This window comes from Genypterus blacodes, unplaced genomic scaffold, assembly GCF_046128005.1.
Source record: "Genypterus blacodes isolate CSIRO-AG114 ecotype Tasmania unplaced genomic scaffold, CSIRO-AGI_Gbla_v1 ptg000028l_1, whole genome shotgun sequence".
Taxonomy (NCBI): domain Eukaryota; kingdom Metazoa; phylum Chordata; class Actinopteri; order Ophidiiformes; family Ophidiidae; genus Genypterus; species Genypterus blacodes.
In genome coordinates this window covers 1209772-1232500 of record NW_027466841.1, presented here as the reverse complement: position 1 = coordinate 1232500, position 22729 = coordinate 1209772, and the positions used below count along the sequence as shown (strand labels likewise).

At 47.9% G+C, this 22729-nt stretch overlaps 1 protein-coding gene across 1 annotated transcript in view; it reads right to left on the bottom strand.

The window, feature by feature from the left end:
- Positions 1–11616, bottom strand: part of stk17al (serine/threonine kinase 17a like) — an 11804-nt gene extending 188 nt beyond the window's left edge. The window contains exons 1-7 of the mRNA XM_076144150.1: positions 11221–11616; positions 7662–7874; positions 3331–3475; positions 2282–2408; positions 2058–2106; positions 1634–1813; positions 1–904 (exon numbers count right to left, since the gene is read on the bottom strand). The exon at positions 1–904 is cut by the window's left edge and continues 188 nt beyond it. Of these exons, the coding sequence (XP_076000265.1) occupies positions 586–904; positions 1634–1813; positions 2058–2106; positions 2282–2408; positions 3331–3475; positions 7662–7874; positions 11221–11333 (1146 nt within the window). The 5' untranslated portion in view covers positions 11334–11616 and the 3' untranslated portion in view covers positions 1–585. The remainder of the gene's footprint in view (positions 905–1633; positions 1814–2057; positions 2107–2281; positions 2409–3330; positions 3476–7661; positions 7875–11220) is intronic.
- Between the last annotated feature and the right edge of the window lie 11113 nt (positions 11617–22729).

The following is a 22729-nucleotide window of genomic DNA, read 5'->3' as shown; positions in this document are numbered from 1 at the left end:
TAATTTAATTCTTTAACGACCGAGCGGCACCTTCAGTCAAAACCCTTTGCATTCGGCAAACTAAAGGGATCATACAAGGTGTGTGTGTGTGTGCGTGTGTGGGTGCGTGTGTGAGCGCGCTGCTGAAGCGTAACTTTGCATAACTGCCTCTCTGACTGGGTACAGAAAAAGGAACCAGTGCGTGTGTGTGTGTTCGTGTGTGTGTGTGTGTGTGTGTGTGTGTGTGTGTGTGTGTGTGTGTGTGTGTGTGTGTGCTGGGATGGGTCAGGACCCAAACCCCTTCCCCCCAGTTCAGTTCTAGAGTCCGGCAGCAAAAAGTTCATCTGCAGCTGCTCCCGCTCCTTCTTCCTTCTTTGTGTCAGTTTTCCTCGCGCGTTATCGCATCCGTCACCGCGTTTCATTCAGGCACACAGAGAGGAGTCAAGCTACACACAGCGGACAGGCGTCATGGCGACAGCAGCAGCAGCAGCCAATAGCGCGCGTGCAGCTCTGGACCGAGCTTCAAGTCCCTGCCGCCTCCCGCCGTCCTGTCCGCCCTCGTTGGCTTTCTGTTCAGTGTCTTTCCATCCCCAGTGCTTCCGCCGTTCAGCAGATGAGCTCCTGCTGGATCTCGGGCCTCGTGGGAAACGGAGGCTCAATGAAGGAGAAAGTGCCCCGGCCCGTTTTCAGCTCGCCTTGGCCCGGGCACGTGAGGTAAGAGCCCAGCAGGTCTTCCAGCTCCAGGGAGGACGCCGGGCTTTCCTCCGTCGGGCTCTCGGGCTCCGACTCTGACTGGCTGGTCTCAGGCTCGTCCAGGGAGGAGGAGGACCTGGCGTGGTGGTGGTGGTGCGGGTGGGCGAGGGGATGATGGGGGTGCGGGTTCAGCCAGGGGTGGTTGAGGCATTCCTCTGCCGTGGCTCGCTTCCTGTACACACAAACACAACAACGCCACGGATGAGTGGAAATTCCCAAATAGTTTACGTAACCGGCGGCCGGCCTGCGTCTTCCCTTTCACCCGTTCTCCTCTCTTCTCTCGCAGTCGCCGGCCGTATTTCATGTCAACATTTGCTGTGGAAAACCGCAGCAGAACATTTGCTCTTTCCTCTCTCCCTGACAGGATTACTCAAACATTTAAGAATCTTCCTCCTTTTCCAGCTCCACCACTAATTCGGCACAATTAGACGACACCGAGTGCAGATTCTGGCTGGGCCGGCGGAGGCTACGGCTATTATTCATGGAGGATTTAAAGCTCTGCTGGAGCACTAAAGCAGATTAGGAGAGGGATGATCTTACGGTTTTCCTTCTCCTCTTGATACAGTGACACTTTCTCCGAAAAAATGCCATCATATCAACCCGCTGACTTCTGCAGAAAATATGTTATACCAAAATATGTCTCGTCCATCCTGATGTAACGCTGAAACAACAAACCCAAAGGCCTAAATTATCTTACTTTATAGCTATTACAGGTTTACAGAGTACAGTTATTAGTCAAAAGGAAATGACTCTGTGCCCGAGTGTCGCAACCTGACATCCGCTAACACTCATTCTGACAAGGTACATCTGACGTAGATTTGACTCACATCCTCATAGTGTGAATCATTTCAGAGTGATACAATCAGTTTGGCTTTATCATCTGATTCTGTAAAGATCTTACCGAGGGGTTTTAACCAGCAGGGACTTGATGAAGTCCACAGCCAGGGAGGAGATCCCCTCGAACGTGTCTTCAGAGTAGTCGATGTTGACCTGGGAGATGTTGAGGAACGTCTCCTGCTTGTTATCGCCCAGGAAGGGAGACTCGCCGGTCAGCATGACGTAGGTCAGGACCCCGATGCTCCTAAAGAGGAGAGAGGAAGAGGAGGGGTAGCAGAGTTGGTCATCTTTCAGGATTACAGAGGCGCTGATGTATCCCACAATGCTTCTGTCAATCATTTAACCGTGCAAAGGACACAAATCTGTGGACAAACGTCTCCACATACTATAAAGTGTCCTCTGCACGGGAGGAAGGTGATGTCATGTCTCCCTACCCAGAAGTTACACACAGAGTAAATGAAAACAGTCTGATTAAGCGGCAAACTCACCACATGTCTGTTGCAGTGCTGATGGGCTCGTAGTTGAGGATCTCTGGAGCTGCAACACAAACACATGGACCTAGTTAGGCTCAGTGAACGCACCGTGATCCTCCATCTCCACTTGAGACGAAGCATGATATTGTGTGTGTGTGTGTGTGTGTGTGTGTGTGTGTGTGTGTGTGTGTGTGTGTGTGTGTGTGTGTGTGTGTGTGTGTGTGGCATTCCGCACTCACCGACATACTCCGGCGTGCCCAGGATCTCCCTGACCTCTGTGATCTTGTCCATGCGTCTGGACAGGCCAAAGTCCACAATTCGAATGTCTCCCAGAGGTCTGGCACTGGTCAGCAAGATGTTCTGGGGCTGGACAGATGGAGAGAACACAAACACAAACACACAGAGATTAGAGAGTGAGTAAGTAGTGCAGCGTCACTCCCTCAGTCTGACGTCGTAAGTTAAGACTCCAGCGTGGAAGTAGTTTGATCACAGCTGTTCCTCTGAGCTCAGATCAAGATCATCCAATTAGCCATTAAGACCCGACTGAAAACAGGTACAACATCACTGCCAAACACTAGAGTAGTGTGTGTGTGTGTGTGTGTGTGTGTGTGTGTCTGCGTGTGTGTGGACTAAGCAGAGTCTGGAACCTCTGAGATAAATGCAAGAAGACAAGTCCAGCCAACCATCAGGCCTGAGTCACAACAATCTGTTAGATCACAGAGACGTGTGGCTGAAGATTACATGAGACCCACTTTAGGAGCCAGACAGAACCAATTCATCATCACTGCCGTTTAATTCGTCTCATTTAACTCCGACTATGAAACAATTAGATCCCCAAACTCTGGCTCCACTCGCTCAGTAACTGTAGATTCCACTAAAACATAGTTAGCGACATAAGGCTGGACGAGGAGCTGAGGAGCTTTGGACCGTCCCACTTCCACGTCTGCGGGGGGTGTTGCCTGCACTGTTGTTTTTAATATTGTAAAGGTTTCTTTAGCGTGCGTGCAAAGAGAAACCAGGCGCTGGGCTGAGTTCTGTTACCTCACAGCACATTAATGTAAACACGATGATTTGGCCTGGTTCCTCTGCTGTATCGTTCAACGCTCAGGGGAATCAACGCCGGGACATGCGAGCTGTCGGTTACATAACGTGGATAATGTTTCCTCTCATTCTGCAACAATGGGAAATATATTGGCCTACATATGGCGGTGTATTCCCACACTACAGGTCACAGTTCAGGTCCCAGAACACCCTGAGTTCAGGTCCCAGTGTAGGTCCCAGTCCTCACCTTTAGATCCAGGTGCACCACGTTGCTCCGGTGCAGGCAGGCCACTCCAGTCAGGATCTGCCTGGCCAGCCTGATCACGTCCTTCTCTGTGAAGGCGTCGTCGTTGTCGGCGACACACTGGTCGAAGATCTCACCACCGGCAGCGCTGCAGGGAGGGGGGAACAAAAAGAAAGAAAGTTTAGAGAACTGAAACAGGCAGACAACTGAGAGGTTTAGTTTGGTTTACTTTCATTTCTGATAATTCCTTTTCCTTTGTTCAAACAATTGCGCCCATACACCGAAACAAATACGCCCTTTCCTCTCAATCTGAAGTCCACCCAAATTCCCACCCGGCCCATAAAAGCATCATTCCAGCAAACAAACGCCATTTCATTTCCTTTCAAAAGATACGCAACAGCTCATAATCTCATTAGTTAGAGGAAGCAAAGTCCATCACATGCACACGCCGTGGCATGAATCGGGTACTCCGAGTACTGTCCCAGCATATTACTGGAGATAAGGAGGGACATATCAACTGACAGTACGTGCAGATAAGAACTTCTAGAACCTGATATACTGCAGATCAGCTTACTAAAGCAAAGCATAGGAGTGAGGAGGAGGAGGAGGAGGAGGGGGAGGGGGAGGGGGAGGCAGTATCACACACTGACCCAGTCAACAATACCCAGACACTTTCCTAGAGTCAGGGTATTGACTGGGACTGAACTTCAGCTATCAGGTGGCCAGGAAGGGAGGAAGGTGGTGATCGTCTGGCTGAACCTGAAGAAGAAAAAGCCTCGGGTCGCAATTCAATCAGGGAAGATGCCAGAAGTGAGCGGACCTATTGTGAGATTGAAAATAGATTCGCCGTCCAAAGTGGATGATGATGATTTGGTGGAACAAATGTGAAAAGGAAGTTTCCGTGGACGTTCTCAGTCACAACACAACAAGTCCATTTGTTTCCTCTGGATTTGTCGTGTAAACAAACGTAAGCATTGATAACGACGCTAATCTGAGCTGAGTCCGACACATCGAGATGATGTCATTGTAAGTCAATTTACTCGAGCATCTTAAACGCTCCATTGGCGTAATCGTCCTGTGCTTGCTTGTCCTCTGCAGCTCACTGTTACGCAACGAGCCGTGCATGTTCCTCCGGTTCATGCCGACGTGGACAGATTTTACAGATTAAGGATGTTTACCCTCTCTTGCTCGCTTTTCAATTCAGGAATATGTAAACAAATCAGCGACGACTTCTCATATTTTGGCGGTAAGACTCCGATGAGGTTCCCTGCTCGGCCTTATGTAACAACTCCAAGTGAACTTCAGAGGAGTCACGGCAGATTGACGCTGGACGCTGGACGCTCCGCAAGTCAGATCCATGCCTGAAGCTGACAGTTCTCCCAAAGAACTAGAACCATGTGTGCGTGATTGAGATGGTACACATGCTTTCTATCACCGCAGCAAACTAAGGCGACTCTACCCCCGGGCGCCATTTGTTGTTACATAACCTAGCGTCCTCCGATCCCCCCTGTTTGCCCTCAGCTGTGAAAATAGCATCCCTGTTTTTCCCGGGCTTTGGAGGATATCCGACGCCGGTCCCAATAATCTTTCCTTAGCTCCCGGCACTGAATGCTTCTTGTTGACCTGCTTGTTACAAACACGCAGCTCGACGTAGCAACAACCCCCCAGAAGAGGTTAAGGACGGCAGAGAGGTACAACTAATCCCCGTGCTTGGAACGCCGGCGCACCGATTCCGCCCGTCCGGTGTTAGTGTTTTGATCCGAGGGAGGAAATGAGAGACACGTGAATGTGGTTTTGGAAGGATGTTTTTGAAATTAATGTTGAGAGGTGCAGCAGGAAAGAAAGAAGGCCGCGTACAGGGAAGATTGGTGATCGCGCCCCCGCAAGTAGGGAAAATCTGTTTGAATAGGTTATGTTTGATTAAACTGTCATCAGGGAGCTTGAAAGGGTTTCCAATCTGGATAAATCTGGATCTTGTTTAAATTCATTAGGCTGCAGACGCTCGGGCCAAGCACATTAAAATGATCTGATACTTCCTCTGAGTCTAAACAACGTCTCCTCTCGAAGAAGAAGAAGAAGAAAGAGAACGCAATGGTGCTGTAACGACTTCGGCTTCATCCTCCCTGCGGGCAGGCTCGTATAAATAAACCCTCTGCAGCCGAGATGACAGAAGAAGAAGAAGAAGAAGAATAACGGCCAAGGAATCATCGCAAGACACCAGCTGAGAACAGATGAGTCTCAGATCCGGAATAAGTAGATGACAATTGTCAGGATAGAGGAAGAGAGGGCCGGTATTTATGGTATTTAAGGTATTTAAGTATCAAACCAAGCCACCTTCTTTCAGTATGAAGTCTTTATGTCATGTTACTAGTTGAGCACCAAGCCGGCTGCTCGACGACGTCACCTGAATGCACCGTATCAGCGACTTTGACCCCCCGGGCTTAGTGGGTCGAGGGGGGGACTTTGGCCTTGGGACGGCTCGAGCACACGCCGGCCAAACTCCAGTGAGGTCATACGCTGCCAGTCCAGGAGGCAAAGCCGCCTGATTGGTCGGACAATTACAGTAGAAGGCCGCAGTAAAATTCAGTTAAACGTGTGTTAAAGGCTTTACAAATCTCTGTTTGGCTCCGAGTGAAGGTCAATTGGCAGGATGTGATCAACCGTGACCTTATCTTCGTCATCACTTTATCAGATGATGAAGGCCGACGCTCGCCGAGGAAGGTTCAGAGGTGCTGCAGACTCGTTTCTCATCAGACTAAACCTGTTCTCAAACTGCTCATTATGTTTGGGGTTTCTGCGGCTGTGACGCAGGCCCGAGCCGCGCTTACAAAAGATGATGAGAATTCAACTTCTCGCTTCAGTTTCTGACATTGCACAGGATGTGGTGGCGGCTCTGAGAAATGTGCGTCTGTGTGTGTAATGCTCTATATACCGGTGTGGTGTTGTGCTGCATTCGGCTGCCTCGCTCACTGTTTACATTTAAAACCCGCAGGAAATGGAAACAGTCTCTCTCTCTCTCTCTCTCTCTCTGGTTTGTGATTCTTAAAGCCCACGCTGAGGTCAGACCGTTTTGGTGATGCAGCCTTTTGCCAGCCGGAGGGTCCCTGCAGCTTTTCAAGACACGTGCAGTGAAATAGCTGGCAAAAGTGCAGGCTCAAATGTAATAACAGGCCTCTTCTAGTACTAAATAATGAGTATGCGTGTGCTGCAGCTTGATTATATGCTGAAAGTCTCCCGGTGCAGCTCCGGTTGGCAGCTGGCGAGGAGCCGTGGATCAGTGCTGCCTGACCTCCTGCTATGTTTTCTCTGCAGGCATGCAGGGGTGAACTGTGGTGCCGCTTCCCCTTTCACACTTCAGTCAGAGGTCAAACTAAACGCTCCTCCACTGAGAGCCTTTTGTTCTGCAGTAGGATTTCACGTCTAGGACGGAGTGTGTGGCTGCACAGCCAGCAGTTCAGGACCCGGGGTCAAAGGAAGACTAGGTGCAGGAGTAATTGCCCGGTGTTATCATTATGAAGGGATTAAGATGCACACTGTCCTTTGCAAACCCTCATTAGAGGCACAAGACGCATCCTGGCTACGCGTCGTGCCACCTGAGAGGCCAGACAGACAGACAGGCAGGCAGGCAGGTTGACCTCCGCTCAGCTGGCAGCTACTTCACCTGGGCTGGAACACAACACCACCCGGAGATCTGAGCAACAAGTAGCCAGCTCGGGTCCATCTGAGTCATTGGAGGCTCATAATTTTGTTTTCACTCAGTGAGAACATTGTGGCCCCTGGTGCATCAGCATTTAAATGACAGCCAGTCAAAGTGACAAGAAGTAGAGATGTTGCGGTGAAGATGAGTAGTAACCACAGAGATAATCTCCTTTTAAGGCAACAGGCTTCATGTAACCCAAGCACCAGGTTATATGTTTCACGTGTGTGTGTGTGTGTGGGTGTGTGTGTGTGGGTGTTGACAGCCTTTATTTTAAGTGAGAAGTCTTGAGTGACATGCAGCTGCACTCCAGCGAGCACATAACTCAGCGGCAGGATGTGAAGGTGTTTTATCTCAGATCTGAGCAGACGTACAAGAAATGTCGATTCTCACGAAACCGCCAGAATAAAAGTACGTACAGGAAGTTCGCACGACCTGATGCAAGATCTGATGTCTGGTGTTTTCCCAATCAAAGTCATTTCTCAAGAAACGAAGAAAAGAACACTGACGCACAGAATTCATTAGTGAAGCAAAAACTGCAGCTGATGAAAGTTTGGAGTGACACACACACACACACACACACACAAACACACACACACACACTCTTTGTGTAATTTCTGTAACGTTTGGCTCTTACCACTCCAGCACCAGGATGAGCTCCGTGTTGGTCTCGTAGACCTCGTGCAGGGCCACCACATACGGGTTCGCCTTGGCCGACTCCAGCACGGCGATCTCGTTTAAGACGTCCATGCGACAGTCCTCGCCCTTCCGACGCTTTCGCAGGAACTTGGCGGCGTACTGCTTCCCCGTTGCCTTCTCCATGCACTTCTTCACCACCGCAAACTTTCCCCTGGGAAACGGCGAGAGAGAGAAAGAGCGACAGGGTGATTAGTGAGGAGGACGGAATAATCCCGACCACATTACTGGCTTTTCCCAAATATGCTTGGTCAGGGACGGCTCTCCGCTCTCAGCTCTCGGCTCTCCGCTCTCTTTGACGGCCCCCTCAGCAAGATCAAATTTAGGTCATTTAACTTGCGGTGGAAGCTAAAATTACTTGACGCAACCCTTGCTGTTGCAGCGGCATGAGGAGAGGTTTGGAAAAGAGGTTAAAGAACGTCACAGAGATAAAGAGGTCAAGTGGCATCGTTTCAAAACACATGGACATTTCGCCCCTGATACCCTTTTCTTCTCCTCTTCCTCCTGACGTTAGGAGGATCCCACAGGCTGCCGATAAGGCCTGAGGTCTTGGCAAGCGCTGCTAAATAGTGGGCAGGGACGCGATAAGGCCGGCGCTACTTTTCAGGTCGAGCAAAGAACACAGCCTCGTCACTGCGTTTTATTCTGACAGATGGATTCAGGGGAGGTGTCAGGGGTCAGCTGAGGGTGTGGGCAGGATGTCCGACGTGCGCAGAATTGCCTTTCTGTGTCCTGCAATCACTGTTCCGTCCCCCTCCCCGCGCCGATAATGAGGCCTTGTCCACTTCCCTTTTCTTCACAGCTGACAGCGGGCGGGGGGACAAATGGGATTCTGTTGACGCCTCTGTCCAGACCCGCGGCCGGAGCTCCACTCTCCTTTGACAAGTCTTACAAAAGGTTGCGCAGGCTGACCAGCGGGTTAAACAGCCCCCACTAACCAGACCACCCACCTGACCGGAGCGGGGGGGGGGGGGGGGGGGGGGGGTCACCGCTGCTACAGTCAGGTTGGAGCCTGAGCTGACTGAATACTGTAAACTCAACGTCTTTATCTGATTGGAATCTCAACTTGTCGGGCCACTAGACATTCCTATATTTTATGTCCTGCAGATCTGTCTGACTGAGAGCTGGACAGCATCTCCGTGAAGTCAGGCGGGTCCGGTCAGCGTGGGGGCCTGACATGTTCCCACACAGACCCACTGTGCTGTGTACCAAAAACAGCAGCTACTCTGGCCAGCGCCCGGTTCTGTTGGCCGGTGGCCCGTTTCTCCTTCTCTCTCTCTCTCTCTCTCTCTCTCTCCCTCCTCTCCCATCGACACAGAACGCTGCCGACTCATTGTTCAGAGTGAAAAGGCAGAACTTCGTCAGAGCCCTTTCTTCTTTAATTGGCCAAGTTCAGAGCAGCTCGCTGTGGGCTGGAACTACATACGGTGTGAAAGGAAAATGACTGCGAGCCTCCAAAAAAGGAGCAACGGGAGGCCTTTTCAAAGCCTGACAACAGGTCAGAGGTCAGTAAACACGGCCATCTACCAGCCTGCGGCGTTAATGGATTGTTCACACTCTGTCATGTCACTAAGCGGGGGGACGGAAACTCTCGGATAAATCCTCTCAATTGTGCTTAAACTCTATATTTCGGAGCCAAGCGCTTATTTCCACAAACTCTTTCTAGTAGAAGAACTCTTGATCAAAGTCTGAGTCCTTATGTATTCATTCCTAAACATCCAGCCTGGATCATCAAACACAATTATGCAGATCGGACGGCCAATTTGTCATTCGGGGGTTGGAGCGTATCTGCAATTCGTCCGTCATCAATCATCAACTTGTGCTGCGACACAAGAAAGACTTCCGCCCTCTCCTCCTCCTCTTCCTCAGTAGCAGCGAGGATGGCGATAATTTGACTGAGAACTTCTGCTTCCTGTGGCGTCTGCGTTTTGTTTCTCTCGGCAGGGGCACTGACTCATGTCTGAGGCGCGGCTGAAGAGCTGACGGCCCTCGCTGCTCTTGCTTTGCCTGCGTCTCAGACACGGCGACACACATGGCTTCCTCTTCCTGCCTATGACTTCGCCACAACACACTGCCTATCATGCAAAAACCTCATGATAAGGATGCTGTAGAGCTGAACGTTTCACAAGATGCTTCCCAGTCTCACATCAGCGGCACTGTACAGTACAGTAATAAACCAACCCCTCGTAAAAACAGATATGAGCTTATGTAAACTGTGGCGAACAAGAGGAAGGATTCAACTCAGGCACCCACAGGGTCAAACATGGTTAACATAACGCTCTTCTATAGTGACTGTATAGCTGTTGTTCTTGCACACAGCACATACATTCCTGCGCTTAATGCGATTATGAGGCCTGAGCTCAGGATGTTGGTGGGTCAAAGTCATGGGAAGAGGGGGGGTGGGGGTGTGGGGGTGTAGGATGAGCTGTGGGGGGTTGTTTAGGGGGCTGGTATGCCCTACTGTTCAATGCCAGTTTTTCGCTAACCCCCCCCTCCTATGAGGCCTGGCTGCTGTCCCAGGATGTCCAACAAGGCAAACTGGCTGCTACCAACTGGCAACACAACCGAGTCTTTATTTAGCCCTGCAGAGTCCCTATGAAACACACAGCCATGGAGTCACATGCAAAACTGGCACAAACAGTAATCAAAACAGTTGTCAGTTAAGAGGAGTCAACAGCGACGGCTCTTTATCCGGATCCAAAAGGGGATATTTGGGAATCCCCCCTCATCCCCTCACACCCCTCCTCAGTACCACTGGAATGTGCATCTAAGTGTCTGTGTCTGTATGCATGTGGGCCACGCTCGCTCATGTGTGAACGCATCAGCTGGTCGATGATGGCAGCTGGCATATTTACAGTATTACCCCTCTCTGCTGCATCCCCACTGGAGAGCAGGATACAGGTCTGCACCGGAGAGACATCAAGGTGGGGGACACAGCAGGGCAAAGCAGGAAAAGTGGGATGAGATTTGGGATTACGTCCCCTTTGCCCTCTCAACAGGCTTTAACTTCACACTCCTACTTCAATACACTCAAACACCATCATCCCCCCCACTAAGCACCAGCATCTACAACAACAAACCAATAACAGAAACTTTGCAAGTTCCATTACATAAAAAAGGAGCAATAACTGCACGTCCACCTCATTAAGTTAAAGAGAAGATAGAGCAAGTGGCCATTAAGGGCTGAGAGATAAGACAGTGGAGACCCACGGAACAGCTCCATCATCATCATCATCATAATCATCAAGAATCAGAAAGGCAACAAACTGTGCAACTTTCTCCACAATTTAACGCACAAAACAAACGCGCTTCCCAGTTACGCGTCTGAAGACAAAGTGGGAATTAGGAATGTGTCCAGTCAAACACGTGCAGAGAGAAAATATAATGTGATTACAGGATTTACACAAGATTAACGGGCTATTGTGTGTGTGTGTGCGTGTGCAGAGTGAGCATACACGTTTCTACTACCGTGTGTTGTCAATAATCTAGCGTGGATTTACCTGCCCAGCTCTCTGCCCACCAGCTCGTAGGTGGCGGCGAACGGCTCGGTTCTTATCCTGGTGTGGATCTTCGTCACCATCCCAGTCTTGCTCATCCTGGCTGGATCTGGCATCGGAGTTTCACTGGAAGCAAAGCGTGTCTAAAAGAGCGCAGAAGAAGCGAAGGATCCCGTTTTCTGTGCTCCAATCAAGTCAAAACTCGCATGTTAAAGTTTAAAACTCTGTTAAACAACTGTGGAGCCGAGAGGTGCTGCGTTCAAAGCACCGGGGGAGATAATCCGAGTTTAGAGCGTGTCCTGAACCGGAGCGATAGATGCCCGGCGGGAGTGTCACAGAGTCGGTGTGGTAAATTGGTTTGAGTGCTACTACACATTCCTGACAATAAACTGCCTTCTCTGGTCCAGCCCCCCCTCCTCCTCCTCCTCTCCTCTCCTCTCCTCCCCGCCCGCATTGACGCGCACCGTGAGGGAGCCAATGGCGACGCAGGGTTTTCTGAAAGCTCCGAGCCCAGCTGGTGGTGGTGCGTTCAGGTGACAGGTGTGCCCATTTCGGTGACGTACAGAATTGTAGGATAATACAAACTTAAAATCATAAGCTTGTTTTAAGTATTTCCAGACACACACACACACACACACACACACACACACACACACACACACACACACATGAAACATAAAAGCTGATAATTATACAGTATGATTGTAATGTAATATAATGATCAATCTAGATTCCAAAGTACTTATTTTGATGTCTACTTTCATATAAAGGAAACATATTGAGTTGAAGATGAATTAATTACTTTAAGAACTAATTTTGTTTCAGAAAAGTAAATTAGATAGACACAATGACGCACATACACACACACACACACACACACACACACACATACACACACAGACACAGACACACACAATGCTCATGTTCAAACACAAACACACGTGCACACAAACATTTTTGGTATGCGCTCTGGTATGTATGATCCTGCTGCTGGCTCTGGGTTTGGCTTTGCTAGGTGAGGCCTGTTTTCCCACACTGACTCAGAGATGAATGTGGAGCTGCTCTGGGGTGTGTGTGTGTGTGTGTGTGTGTGTGTGTGTGTGAGAGAGAGAGAGCTGTCGCTGTCTTCCTCTGTGACTTTTTGTCTCTCTGTTGAACCTGTCTGATATCAAGGAGGAAGAATTTGTCAACAAACAGGAATCTAAAGCTTTCTGTTCAATTTGAATGCTGGTTGGGGACAATGAAGATGTTAAGCTTTGAAAATGTGTTAGTGGCGCTGTTATTTCTGTAAATAAGCAGCTGGGAGTCCATCCTACACAAGAGTTTAGAGTTTACACGTGGAGCAGCATGGAGCCTGACAGAGGCCGACATTTTTGCTCTCCTCAGAAGCAAAGGAAGCAGAAAATTAGTCAGTTGAGATGATAGCATGAGGGCTCTCTTTCTCTCTCTCTGTCTCTCTCCGTCTCTCTCTCTGTCTCTCTGTCTCTCTCTCTCTGTCTGACGCTGGATTTACGTTCTGCTGCTTAGAACATTGCTAGAGGTCGATCACATGTCCTTGATCTAGGACACAGCTCAAGATTTGTCTAAAGGTAATTTTGTTGCCACGGAAGAGCAGCTGACGTCAAAGAGCCCCATTGAGAGTGAACAGTGTCCTCCGCAGCCTAGCAAACCATTAAGGTCCAAAAACAAGGTTACATAAGCTGTTACGCCTCCTCAAATTGTTACCTTAAGTCGTAGCAGCGCTCACTCCAAAGGCTGACCCCCCTCCCTTTCCCTGCCAGCCTCCCCATTAAAGCCGGGGTCAGAGTTCACAGGAGCCACGCTAGTGCGGGAGCTCTACCCGGGCCCCCGAGACATAATGAAAACACATACCAGTGAATTAGCCTGCCAGGCTGCAGTTTAGCTAACATAAATATGAGAAGTTCAGCCGTGACCTGGGAACCAAGGAGGTTTTCAGAGCCACTGGAACAAACAGGGCTTGTCATGACTTAGTCAGAAAACACAGGCCATGTTTTGTTTTGTTTTTTAAAAGACCTCTGCTGTATAAAAACCTTGAGGTTCATTCCAATAAAGTGTCCACAAGGATAATAAAGGATCTGAATGGAGAATGAGGGGAAACTGGACGCCCCTGAGTCGGGTACGAGGGGATACAAAGCTGTAGTTTCAGTACTTCAGAGGAGCTTGAATGAAAAGCATTGACGATAACACAGTGGAGATCTACTGTATGTAATGTGATTTGTTCAAATTGTGTTTTCTAGTATTGGACGTGACAGCTACAGGCACAGACTGGCGAGTGAATCCCCACTGACACAGAGCTACAGGTTTAACCCCGCTGGGTACTAACAGGTCAGGAGATCCAGTGTGATGGGTGACGGGAACATTACATGATCAGGGAAAACTGTATTAAACTCTTTTCCCAGAAGTGGAAGAGAGTTGAATACATTTCCTCAGTATTACAAATTCCTTTAAATAAATAAGTTTGTAGGACAGAGTGATTTCAAAGATGACCTTAAAAGGAAAAGGGGGTGGGTGTGTTTGCTCTTGTGACAGTGTGACACAGTGGTGCTGTGACTCCTCTCTCAGGCTCGGAGGCCCTCACAGAGCCGCGCTAAGATCTCACACTTTGATAACATCCCAGACTTTTCCTTTCTCCCTTTAAAGCGGAGTGACCTGTTTATACACTCCGCTTATATCAGGGTGGAGGTTGCGCTGTCTTCACACACACTGAAAGACCAGAGTCACATTTCAAAGACGCTTGCATGAAGTCACTCTCCACTGCCGAGCGCCTAAGTGACTGATTCATCGCTGGCGTGTTTGCCCCCTTCGCTCATTCTCCGCATGACGACAACTGACAGCTGCTGGAAGAAGCTTTTCGTGAGAATAGGAGATCCGTCAAAAACTTAGCTAATTTGCCTTGTTAGCCCGAGCTACAACATTACAACTGCAAAGTTGCAAGACTCTGAACCCTGACAGAGCCTTGATTGCCGGCTGTCTAGCTTCTGTGTTTACGGTTCTTAGCTGTAAACCATTGTTTACGCAGAAAGAGGATTCTGTGTAATGATCGGGTTCAGGCACAGAAGGGCTGCTGGGTAATCTCACCTCAGTCCATAAGTGTTCCCTGCCTTTTTTCTGGTCTCTTATGAAGTATGGTTTCTGTCATGCGTTGTGCAATTTGTAATTAACAAGCAACTGACGCTTAGTCGTGCAAAAGCTGGATGTCTCCGCACTGTCAGACGCTAATTTCTGCTCGGTTAGGTAGCGTGTATGTCACCATTCGGAGGTTTAAGGGCAGGATGGCAACAGGCTAATTTTACAGATGATGTCGTGCCTTCATTAAGTTCCTATAAGTCATTGGGAGGCAATGACGTCATGGCAGCGAGCCCAAGTCGCAGGCTGATGTGATCTCTCATCCGTTTGCTGTGACCTCAGTGTAAAAACAGTCTGAGCGGAGCAACGGAGGCCTCACAGCTCGTAAAACAGCCCGGAGACTCCACTTGATTTAGATGCTTGCCACAGCGCCCCAGTCTCTACTCCCCCCCCCCTTTCTCTCTGCCACTGCTGGTATTCCTGTCACATCCATTGAGGTCAACAAAAAAGGACAAATATCTCTCTATTGTCCTGTGGGTGGGGGGTGCCTGGTGTATTGTGGATCCCCTGTGTGCCCCAAAACAATGGTGTGCAGTGCAATTGTAGGTTGACGTGCAGAACTGATGCTTGAGCTGAGTTCAAAGATGAGTTTGTAATCCCTTTAGTCAACAGAGGAAAGACAGGATGAGGGATGTAAATAAGACATGAAAATAGACTCGAGATCTGTGTGACTTGTTGGTAATCTGAGGACAAGACGCAGCGACAAAGCCCAGCGGAACGCAGTGTGTGGCCTGGATGAGGAGCCTCAACCTGGTTCATTGTCATATTATGTTACAGTGTGATGTCTTCCACGTTATGAAGTACATCCTGTGGATGACCTGATCCCTGACATGCTAACAAAGAAATTCACACACACCTTCATTTAGGCCATTTTCTGTTTTCTTTTCTCACCGGAAACATGTGATTTTGTGTTTAGCCTGTCGTCTCTTCCTTCCTGTTTCTCTGTCAGCCAAGAACAATGACCTTGTCTACTATTCTAACAGCTACAAACAAGCAAAGTTAGTTTTGCCTTTTGTATAATAGTGTTGTCAAAAAGCAGAGAGTTAATGTTATTCACATCTGAACAGTTGGTTTTCGGCTCATCTCTCCCATCCAGAGTGCCAATAGGGAAAATCTGACACTATGTTAAGAATAAATGCAACAGATGGGAAACACAGAGGAAAGACAGAGTGCCGCGTTGGGAATGCTTTTGTGAAAATTGCAGCCCTGCACTGATTACAGTGGAAAGCGTGAAGAGTGTGAAGTGTTTTGCCCACAAGTATGGAAATTGCTTTGAACAGACATTCTCCTGGTCGCAGCATCAGATTTGTTTTCTTCAAGCTCACGCCGTGCGGGTTTCTGCAGAAGAGCGCACACTCCGGCGCAGGAAGAGACGGCGAAGATCAAAGCGGAGCTCAGATGAAATCAGCAGAGATGCTTTCTGCCACATCCTCTCTGAGTCTCTCCTGACAGACTGCAACCCCCCCAGACTGGAGGAACTCATAGCTGTAACTTCACACGCGTCTGCTGTAGTGTTTGCACGTAAACGCTGTGTTTGTGGTTAAACTGCTTAAACTGACAGGGGAAGTGCTAGATCCTTTACCGAAGAAAGCAACACCACAGTCATACTAAGTACTCATTCTAAAATATGCCTATATATATATATACCTGACAGTATGAACTGACCAAAGAAGGAAAGAAAGAACAGCGAATCTCAGGTTCCTCATATCTGGTATGTGCCAGATGTGAGGGGATGTATGAAGTTGTAAGATAAATGCAAATGTAGTCTCTGTCTCCTAACGCCGTATTACAATAAGACACATTAGGACACGTTTGTATATAATTTGGTGTGCGTGTTGTGTGTCTATATGCACAGGCGTTTCCAGGGAACCTGTCAAAGCTCGCCCTGATTGGTGAAAATAGCTACAAGCACTTTTAGATGTTTCACCACCCTAAAGGCCTGCAGGGTGTGGGCATCAACAGATGCAGCCGAGCTTAGCCGAGGACAGACAGACGGCACAGACACACCAACTTAGAAACTGAAAGGGCTTTCTCAGCTGTTGCCGTGGGTCGTCTCTGTCTCCAGCCTCCCCCTGCTCACTCCCGACCCCCACCTCCCCTCCCCACCCGAGCTGCCGTGTCATTGTCTCCTTAATCCAACACCGGGCAACACGAGGACTAAGGCAGCCAAATCCGCTGCGCATGCCGTCTGCCTCACAACACTCGCATTACCTAGTTCATATCAATTGAGACTTCGCACCACTTTGGGACTTTGGGACACCTTGGTGAGACACCACATGAGGAATAAGGACAGACCACGTGGCAGCACCCGTGGCTGTCCATCAAAAGTTTACTGATCTGTGTTGTGGTCGGGTTGCCAAAACAAACGAGTGTTGTCACAGTTGGGGCACAGCCACAGAAAAAAGTTGTGAAAAACAGCAGTTGCATACTGACAAAAATAAATGTGATCAATCTGCTCGTTATTTTCGAGCTTTGGGCTTATTAAGGAGCGCAAAGTGTGACACAAACCGATATGAGAGCAAGAAGAAGGTTGAGAGGCAGAAACAGAGGAGCTGTGAATCCAGCAGGAATGTCTGACTCAGGGCAGAAATGGAAAAGATGTATTTTAACTGGCAAATCAGCATTTTAGGGGGCTGGAGGTGATTGAAAAAAAGAGGGCAGCTTTGCTCCAGCAGGCAGGACAACGACTCAGGAATGAGGCAAAGCAATGGAGAGATTTACAGTGCTTCATAAAAATCCCCCTACAGATATTCAAACATTGAAGTATAGCAGGCTGCGACTGGCTACAGACGTTAGCTGATATCTTTATGCTTTTGTTGTGGCTCAATCTTGTCAAGGGAATCTCCAGACTGTTATAAATGGACTTGTTTCAGACTCGTGCTTTAGCTCCGGGGCAGCAAAGAGAAATCTGCTCTAAAGTTTGAAGCTTTGAGTTGAAAATTAGTTGAGTGAATTAATGTTACCGTTTAATAGCTAATTTTCTGGAAAATAGGTGAAGCCTTGCGTGTTGGAAACTGAGCTTCATGTCTCTGCACTGAACGCCACACCGGCCAGTGCAGCGTAACAGCAGGTACACGCCACCATATGGTACTTGAGTGATAGTAGAGGGCAAAGGTCAGGCTGCTACTAATGATTACCTGCTGAAGCGTGCCGCTTGGCTTCTCTCTGCGTTTGTTTGAGTCGTCGTGGAGACGGCGCTGCATTAACACCCTGCCCCCCCCCCTTCCCTCCCCTCTCCACCCCACACACTTGCACACGGCACGATACCAGCCTTGATCATCTTCTGGCCACAACCCTCAGACACATTGCTTTGCACAGGTAAACAAAAATCACACCTACCCACACACCCACACACACCTGGCAGCGTGCTCGTGCTACTTGATATCAGAATCCACGTAGGCTTTAGTATCTTCTTTTGCTTTAAACTCAAGCCAGCTCCATCATGAAAGAGGTTACACCTGCTTGGATCAAAACAACAACAAAGATCATAAAATATATGTTGTGTCGACCACATAGGTCGTCTCACAGGTCAGAGGTCACTGGCTTACACAAGATGTCTCACTACTGTTTGAGGTTCAGCAAAATAGATTGAGTTAGTGTTTCTGTGTGTGTGTGTGTGTGTGTGTGTGTGTGTGTGTGTGTGTGTGTGTGTGTGTTTGTGCTGGTGTTTTGTGCTGATGCTGGGGGATGCAGGGGGTGGGGGGGCACCTTGGTCTGTTGCTGTGTGGCCCCTTTGTGACTTTGGGGTCAAAGGTCAGACAGAAGTGGACAAGCTTCTTCTTTTTCGTTGCAACTGTCACACTTAGCTGCTCTTGGATGCACACTGGGAACAGGTGCACTGTAGAATGGCACAAACAAAGCCCTTTGTCTCCAGCTTAACCAGTGTTAAGTAGATGATTTTTATGCATGCTGCTCATTTGTGTTTCCTGATCCATGATAGTTCATCTCCATTAAAGATTAGAAGCAAACCACTTCATAAAGGAGGACAGGTTTAATCCCAATTTAATTCATCTGTTTAAGAAGAATGTTATGTTAAGTTATGAATAGATTTTTTGCAAGTAGATGTTTCTGAGGGTGGTGCTGGAAAAAGCTCTTGTTTTACCCAAAATGCAAAGCGTTACGCTCAGTAATTTTACATCAATCCTTCTCATTTGATCGTCAAAATCCACACTGAAACATTTGTCTTGTCTGTATAGCGATGTGCAAGGAGAACTCATCGACGTGGGATTATGCCCACAAAGCCAACTGGGATATACAATAATATGTCATCAATCAAAGTGCTCATCGAGTGTATATTTGGCCGGATGGTGGCTCCAGAGAAAACCCTTTGGAATTTCTGTGTTTTCCTGTAGCACCTCCGAAAGGATCTGGCTGTCAATGGGAGTGTGACAGTCAGATCCTTTCTGAGGTGCTGACAGTCCTGCCTGTGACCCAGACTGTTCTCATTTACACCGGCAAACACTTCTCCTTCCATCAGTAAATCCAGAAGACGGCTTGAGACCTCCTCCAACCTTAATGAGAATCTGGCTTCTCAATCGCTCCCATAATTTTATATTCTGCTACCCGCTTTCATTGGTACTTCAACCCGACTAGACCTCCCAGGGAGACCCCTAGACTGGAGTGTGTGTTTATGTGTGTGCATGCATGTTTCCACCAGTTGAACACTCAAAGACCCCACAGCGATGACTTATAGCGCTTGTCGTCAGCCAGTAACTCAGGCGTCCCTACAGATCCCTGTGATAAACGTGGCTTCTTTATGACCCGCTTAAGCTTTTCAGCTGGTCGCATCACAAATCAAACCACTGACTCGCGGCCGCTGATGAATCAAAAATATCTCAACGTACTTTGATGACTTCATGAACCTGCTTTGGCTTCCATTCGACATGGATATGAGCTGAGAATCCTACTACTTGTGGATGAATTGATGACAAACGTGGACGTGGAGCTAACTGGCAAATGCAACAGTGGGTGAAATAATGTGTCTGCGGTTTTGGAGATGATCCAGGTTTTAATGGCCTGCATCCTTCCTCGGCTGAATGGCACCATTAAACACTCTGGCAGGGATTCAGACTGAGCTCGCTACCCTCCAGCCTGTGGCCACACTGGGGGGGGGGGAGTGGCCCCTCTTTTCGGGACCTGCCCCTGATGGGCTCTCCTCTAATTTGGGACCCTGACCCCACCGCCTACATACATGCTAAATTAAACCCACTACACCATCTGTTAGGTTAAAATCTTCCCAATCAATACCAGTGATTAGTCAGTGACACATCTGAGGGTCTACATACAAGCCCATGTAATTTCTTCCACATGTTTGTCTCCCCTTGTTTGGACCAAAGTTGGACCATAAAGCCCCCTCACGTGTCTCTATCTCCATTCATAGCCTTTTATTTATTATAGACAGGGCCTCTTGTGTTAACAGATACTGAATTGCGCCTTTGTGCGTCTATTGAGTGGAGTGTCTGTTGGAGAGGGGGGTGGTCGTCTCTGTGGGACGGGGATGTTTGGTCCTATGCTACTGTTCGCCTCTCAGACCATAACTCTGACCTCTGGGAGCATGTTTCTCACACCCCTCTGTCCAGCTGAGGGACAGGAAGCATCTCTGTCTGTGTCAGCAGCTGTCGGCCGTTGTGTCTCGTGAGTGTGGCGGCGGCAGTTTCTTGGGTACGGCAAGAATGCAGCACCCAGATGATGGATTTTGAGGAATCCCCCCGTGCTGACGCAAAGCCAGGCCCCAGGAATCTGCTGCCACTGCCCTGTGAAACCAGAAGACTGAGATCAGGACTCAGAGCTGGAAACTAACTGAGGTGTAAGCAGATGGGCTTATGTGGTAGCATGGCAAAAACCGACGCAATGGACCAAAGGCTCATACTCAGTTCCCCATCAAATTGAATGTTACGTTTTTGGACCCAAAGTCTTTTCTTTTCTTTTCTTTTTCTTCAAGCCTGTGACCAAAGGGTGAGACAATTAACAGAGACAAGGACAAGACAAGAAATGATGAGCCCCACACACGCTCACACCTCCACTCACCTGAGCTTTTCTCTTCTTTCTCAAATCTCAGTATCTTCTCACTATCCTGAATTAAGATTACGTTTCTATTTTGATCTGATGTACAGTTTTGCAGGGATTCGTGAAGATGATAAAAGATCACTGAAAATTAAACCCATGCACATGAAACCAAACATCCTGCTTTAGAAACAAAATAAAAAGTGGGAGGCATTGAAAATTGAACTTTCCCAGCAGCTTTGATGTCCCGTTACCACTGTGTATAATATGATGAGGAGGACGGCACATGTCTGCTGCAATGTTTGAGTCACAGCATTGATCAAAGACCTCCAGAGACAGAGCAGTCATATGATCTGGATCAGCCAGCTGTAAGAAGCAGACAGCCAAGACAGCAGTACATTCAGAGCTTCACAGTGAGGAAGAGTGTCTCACCAAGGCTTTAATCCCTCTCAGCATAATCTTCAGAAAGTTTGCCACGTTCTCAATTGAAACTGTTTTTTCTGCTGATATGGAATACGATCTGGTAAAAACAAATCAGCAAATCATGTGATCACATATAGGAAAATATAAGGGGAACATATTACCATAGAAGACCACATTCTTATTATTATTACTATTATTATTATTATTGTCATTATTAGGAACTCAGCTTGAGAACCGGAGGCTCACAGGTTCGAGTCCTGTATGGACAAGTGGACTAACAACTGGAGAATTGCCAGTTTGCGTCCAGGGCACTGCCGAGGTGCCCTTGAGCAAGGCACCGAACCCCCCCAAAACTGCTCTAGGGGCGCTGTATCATGGCTGCCCTGCGCTGACCGCTCTGTAAAGCATGTGTGTGTGTGTAAGAGGGGTACACAAGACAAATTTCAGATTGATGTGTTTGCATGTGATTTGACAAAATAAAGCTTCTATTATTATTATTATTATTATTATTATTATTATTATTATTATTGTTATTGTTATTGTTATTGTTATTGTCGTTATTTACTTTTCTAAAGGCCCAAACCTGACATGAAATATGTGTTACTATATTTGGGCTACAGCTGGACTATACTGTATGTCCTGTATATGAACATATATGCACCAACCCCAGTATGTTTATATCTTTGTGGTGTAAGATTATACAATGTGTTTATATGTCAGATTGTTGTATGGTAGGTAGTCATAGGGTGCAGGATGTGAGCACCACCCATGATTTCAGACTGACTAATCCCATCAGCATCCTGAAGTGAGCGGTAAACAACTAAGAATGTGAGAGTAAGTTCCTCACACGTGATTAGCAGAAACTCATCAGGGCTGGAATGTCATAAGAGTCGAACTGACCCATCAGTTCAGGGTAATGCCTGTATTAGGGAGTGACGGTGGCATTCCTGACATGACTATCATTTGGAATATCCAAACGTATCACTCAAAGGCCATAAATTGATTTGCAAGTTTTGTTAAGTCACAGAATTATCCTCACCGATGTGGCGTTGCCTTTACCGCCTTATATAATCGCGAGTTAATAATTATGCAGTTAGCAGAATCATTTGGCAGCCTTCTCTTCTTTTCCTACTGAATTATCTGCTACCTCCACAGAAAACTCAAATTATAGGCCTAAGATTTCTTATGTAATAATTGCTAAGTATGATAAATTGTCAGTAAAAATGTTTATCGGAGATACGCAGATACAGCTGAGTATCTGTTAGTGCTGGAGGAGTTTCAGGGCTCTCAGAGGAACGTGCAGCACAGTACGTTTCCCAGAGTCGCTGACTGACCTTTGTTCTTTCTCCTCATAACTACAAAGATAGATTTAATTGCCCGGGATCACAGAGGGCGATGACAAGGATGCGAGAGAAATTTCTCAACACATGTCACTGTGACCTCTTCTATCTCAGCCCCATCTCAACCCATCTGCCTCTTAATGATCGAAAGCCGCGGAAATACCATTACAAGAGGAGGAAGACAGGAGAAATCCAAAACATCGAGCCACTGATGTGACAAAACAGGGAGTGATGACACATACACACGTAGCACCGTTTACAATAAACACAATTACACTTATGGGACTTGGCTGAAGTGTTTAAGTATGAAGGAAGTGATGTTGAGAGGAGATAACACCCAGCTGGTCCTCCAATTGTCCCAAAGGGTGATAAAGTGCCTGCTGAAGTGTCATTGAGCAAGACACTGAACCCACGGCTGCTGTACTTACAGTGTTTACATATTAACCTGTGCCGCAATTAAGGGCGAAGACATGGAGTTTGTCATAAACATAGATGGAATCAATGTGTTTATCTTATCTTATCATCGTGTATGTGTATATATCGGATCAAAAGGTTTAATCTGCATGTAAGCACGCTACATGTTGCTGCTCAGCAGGTGA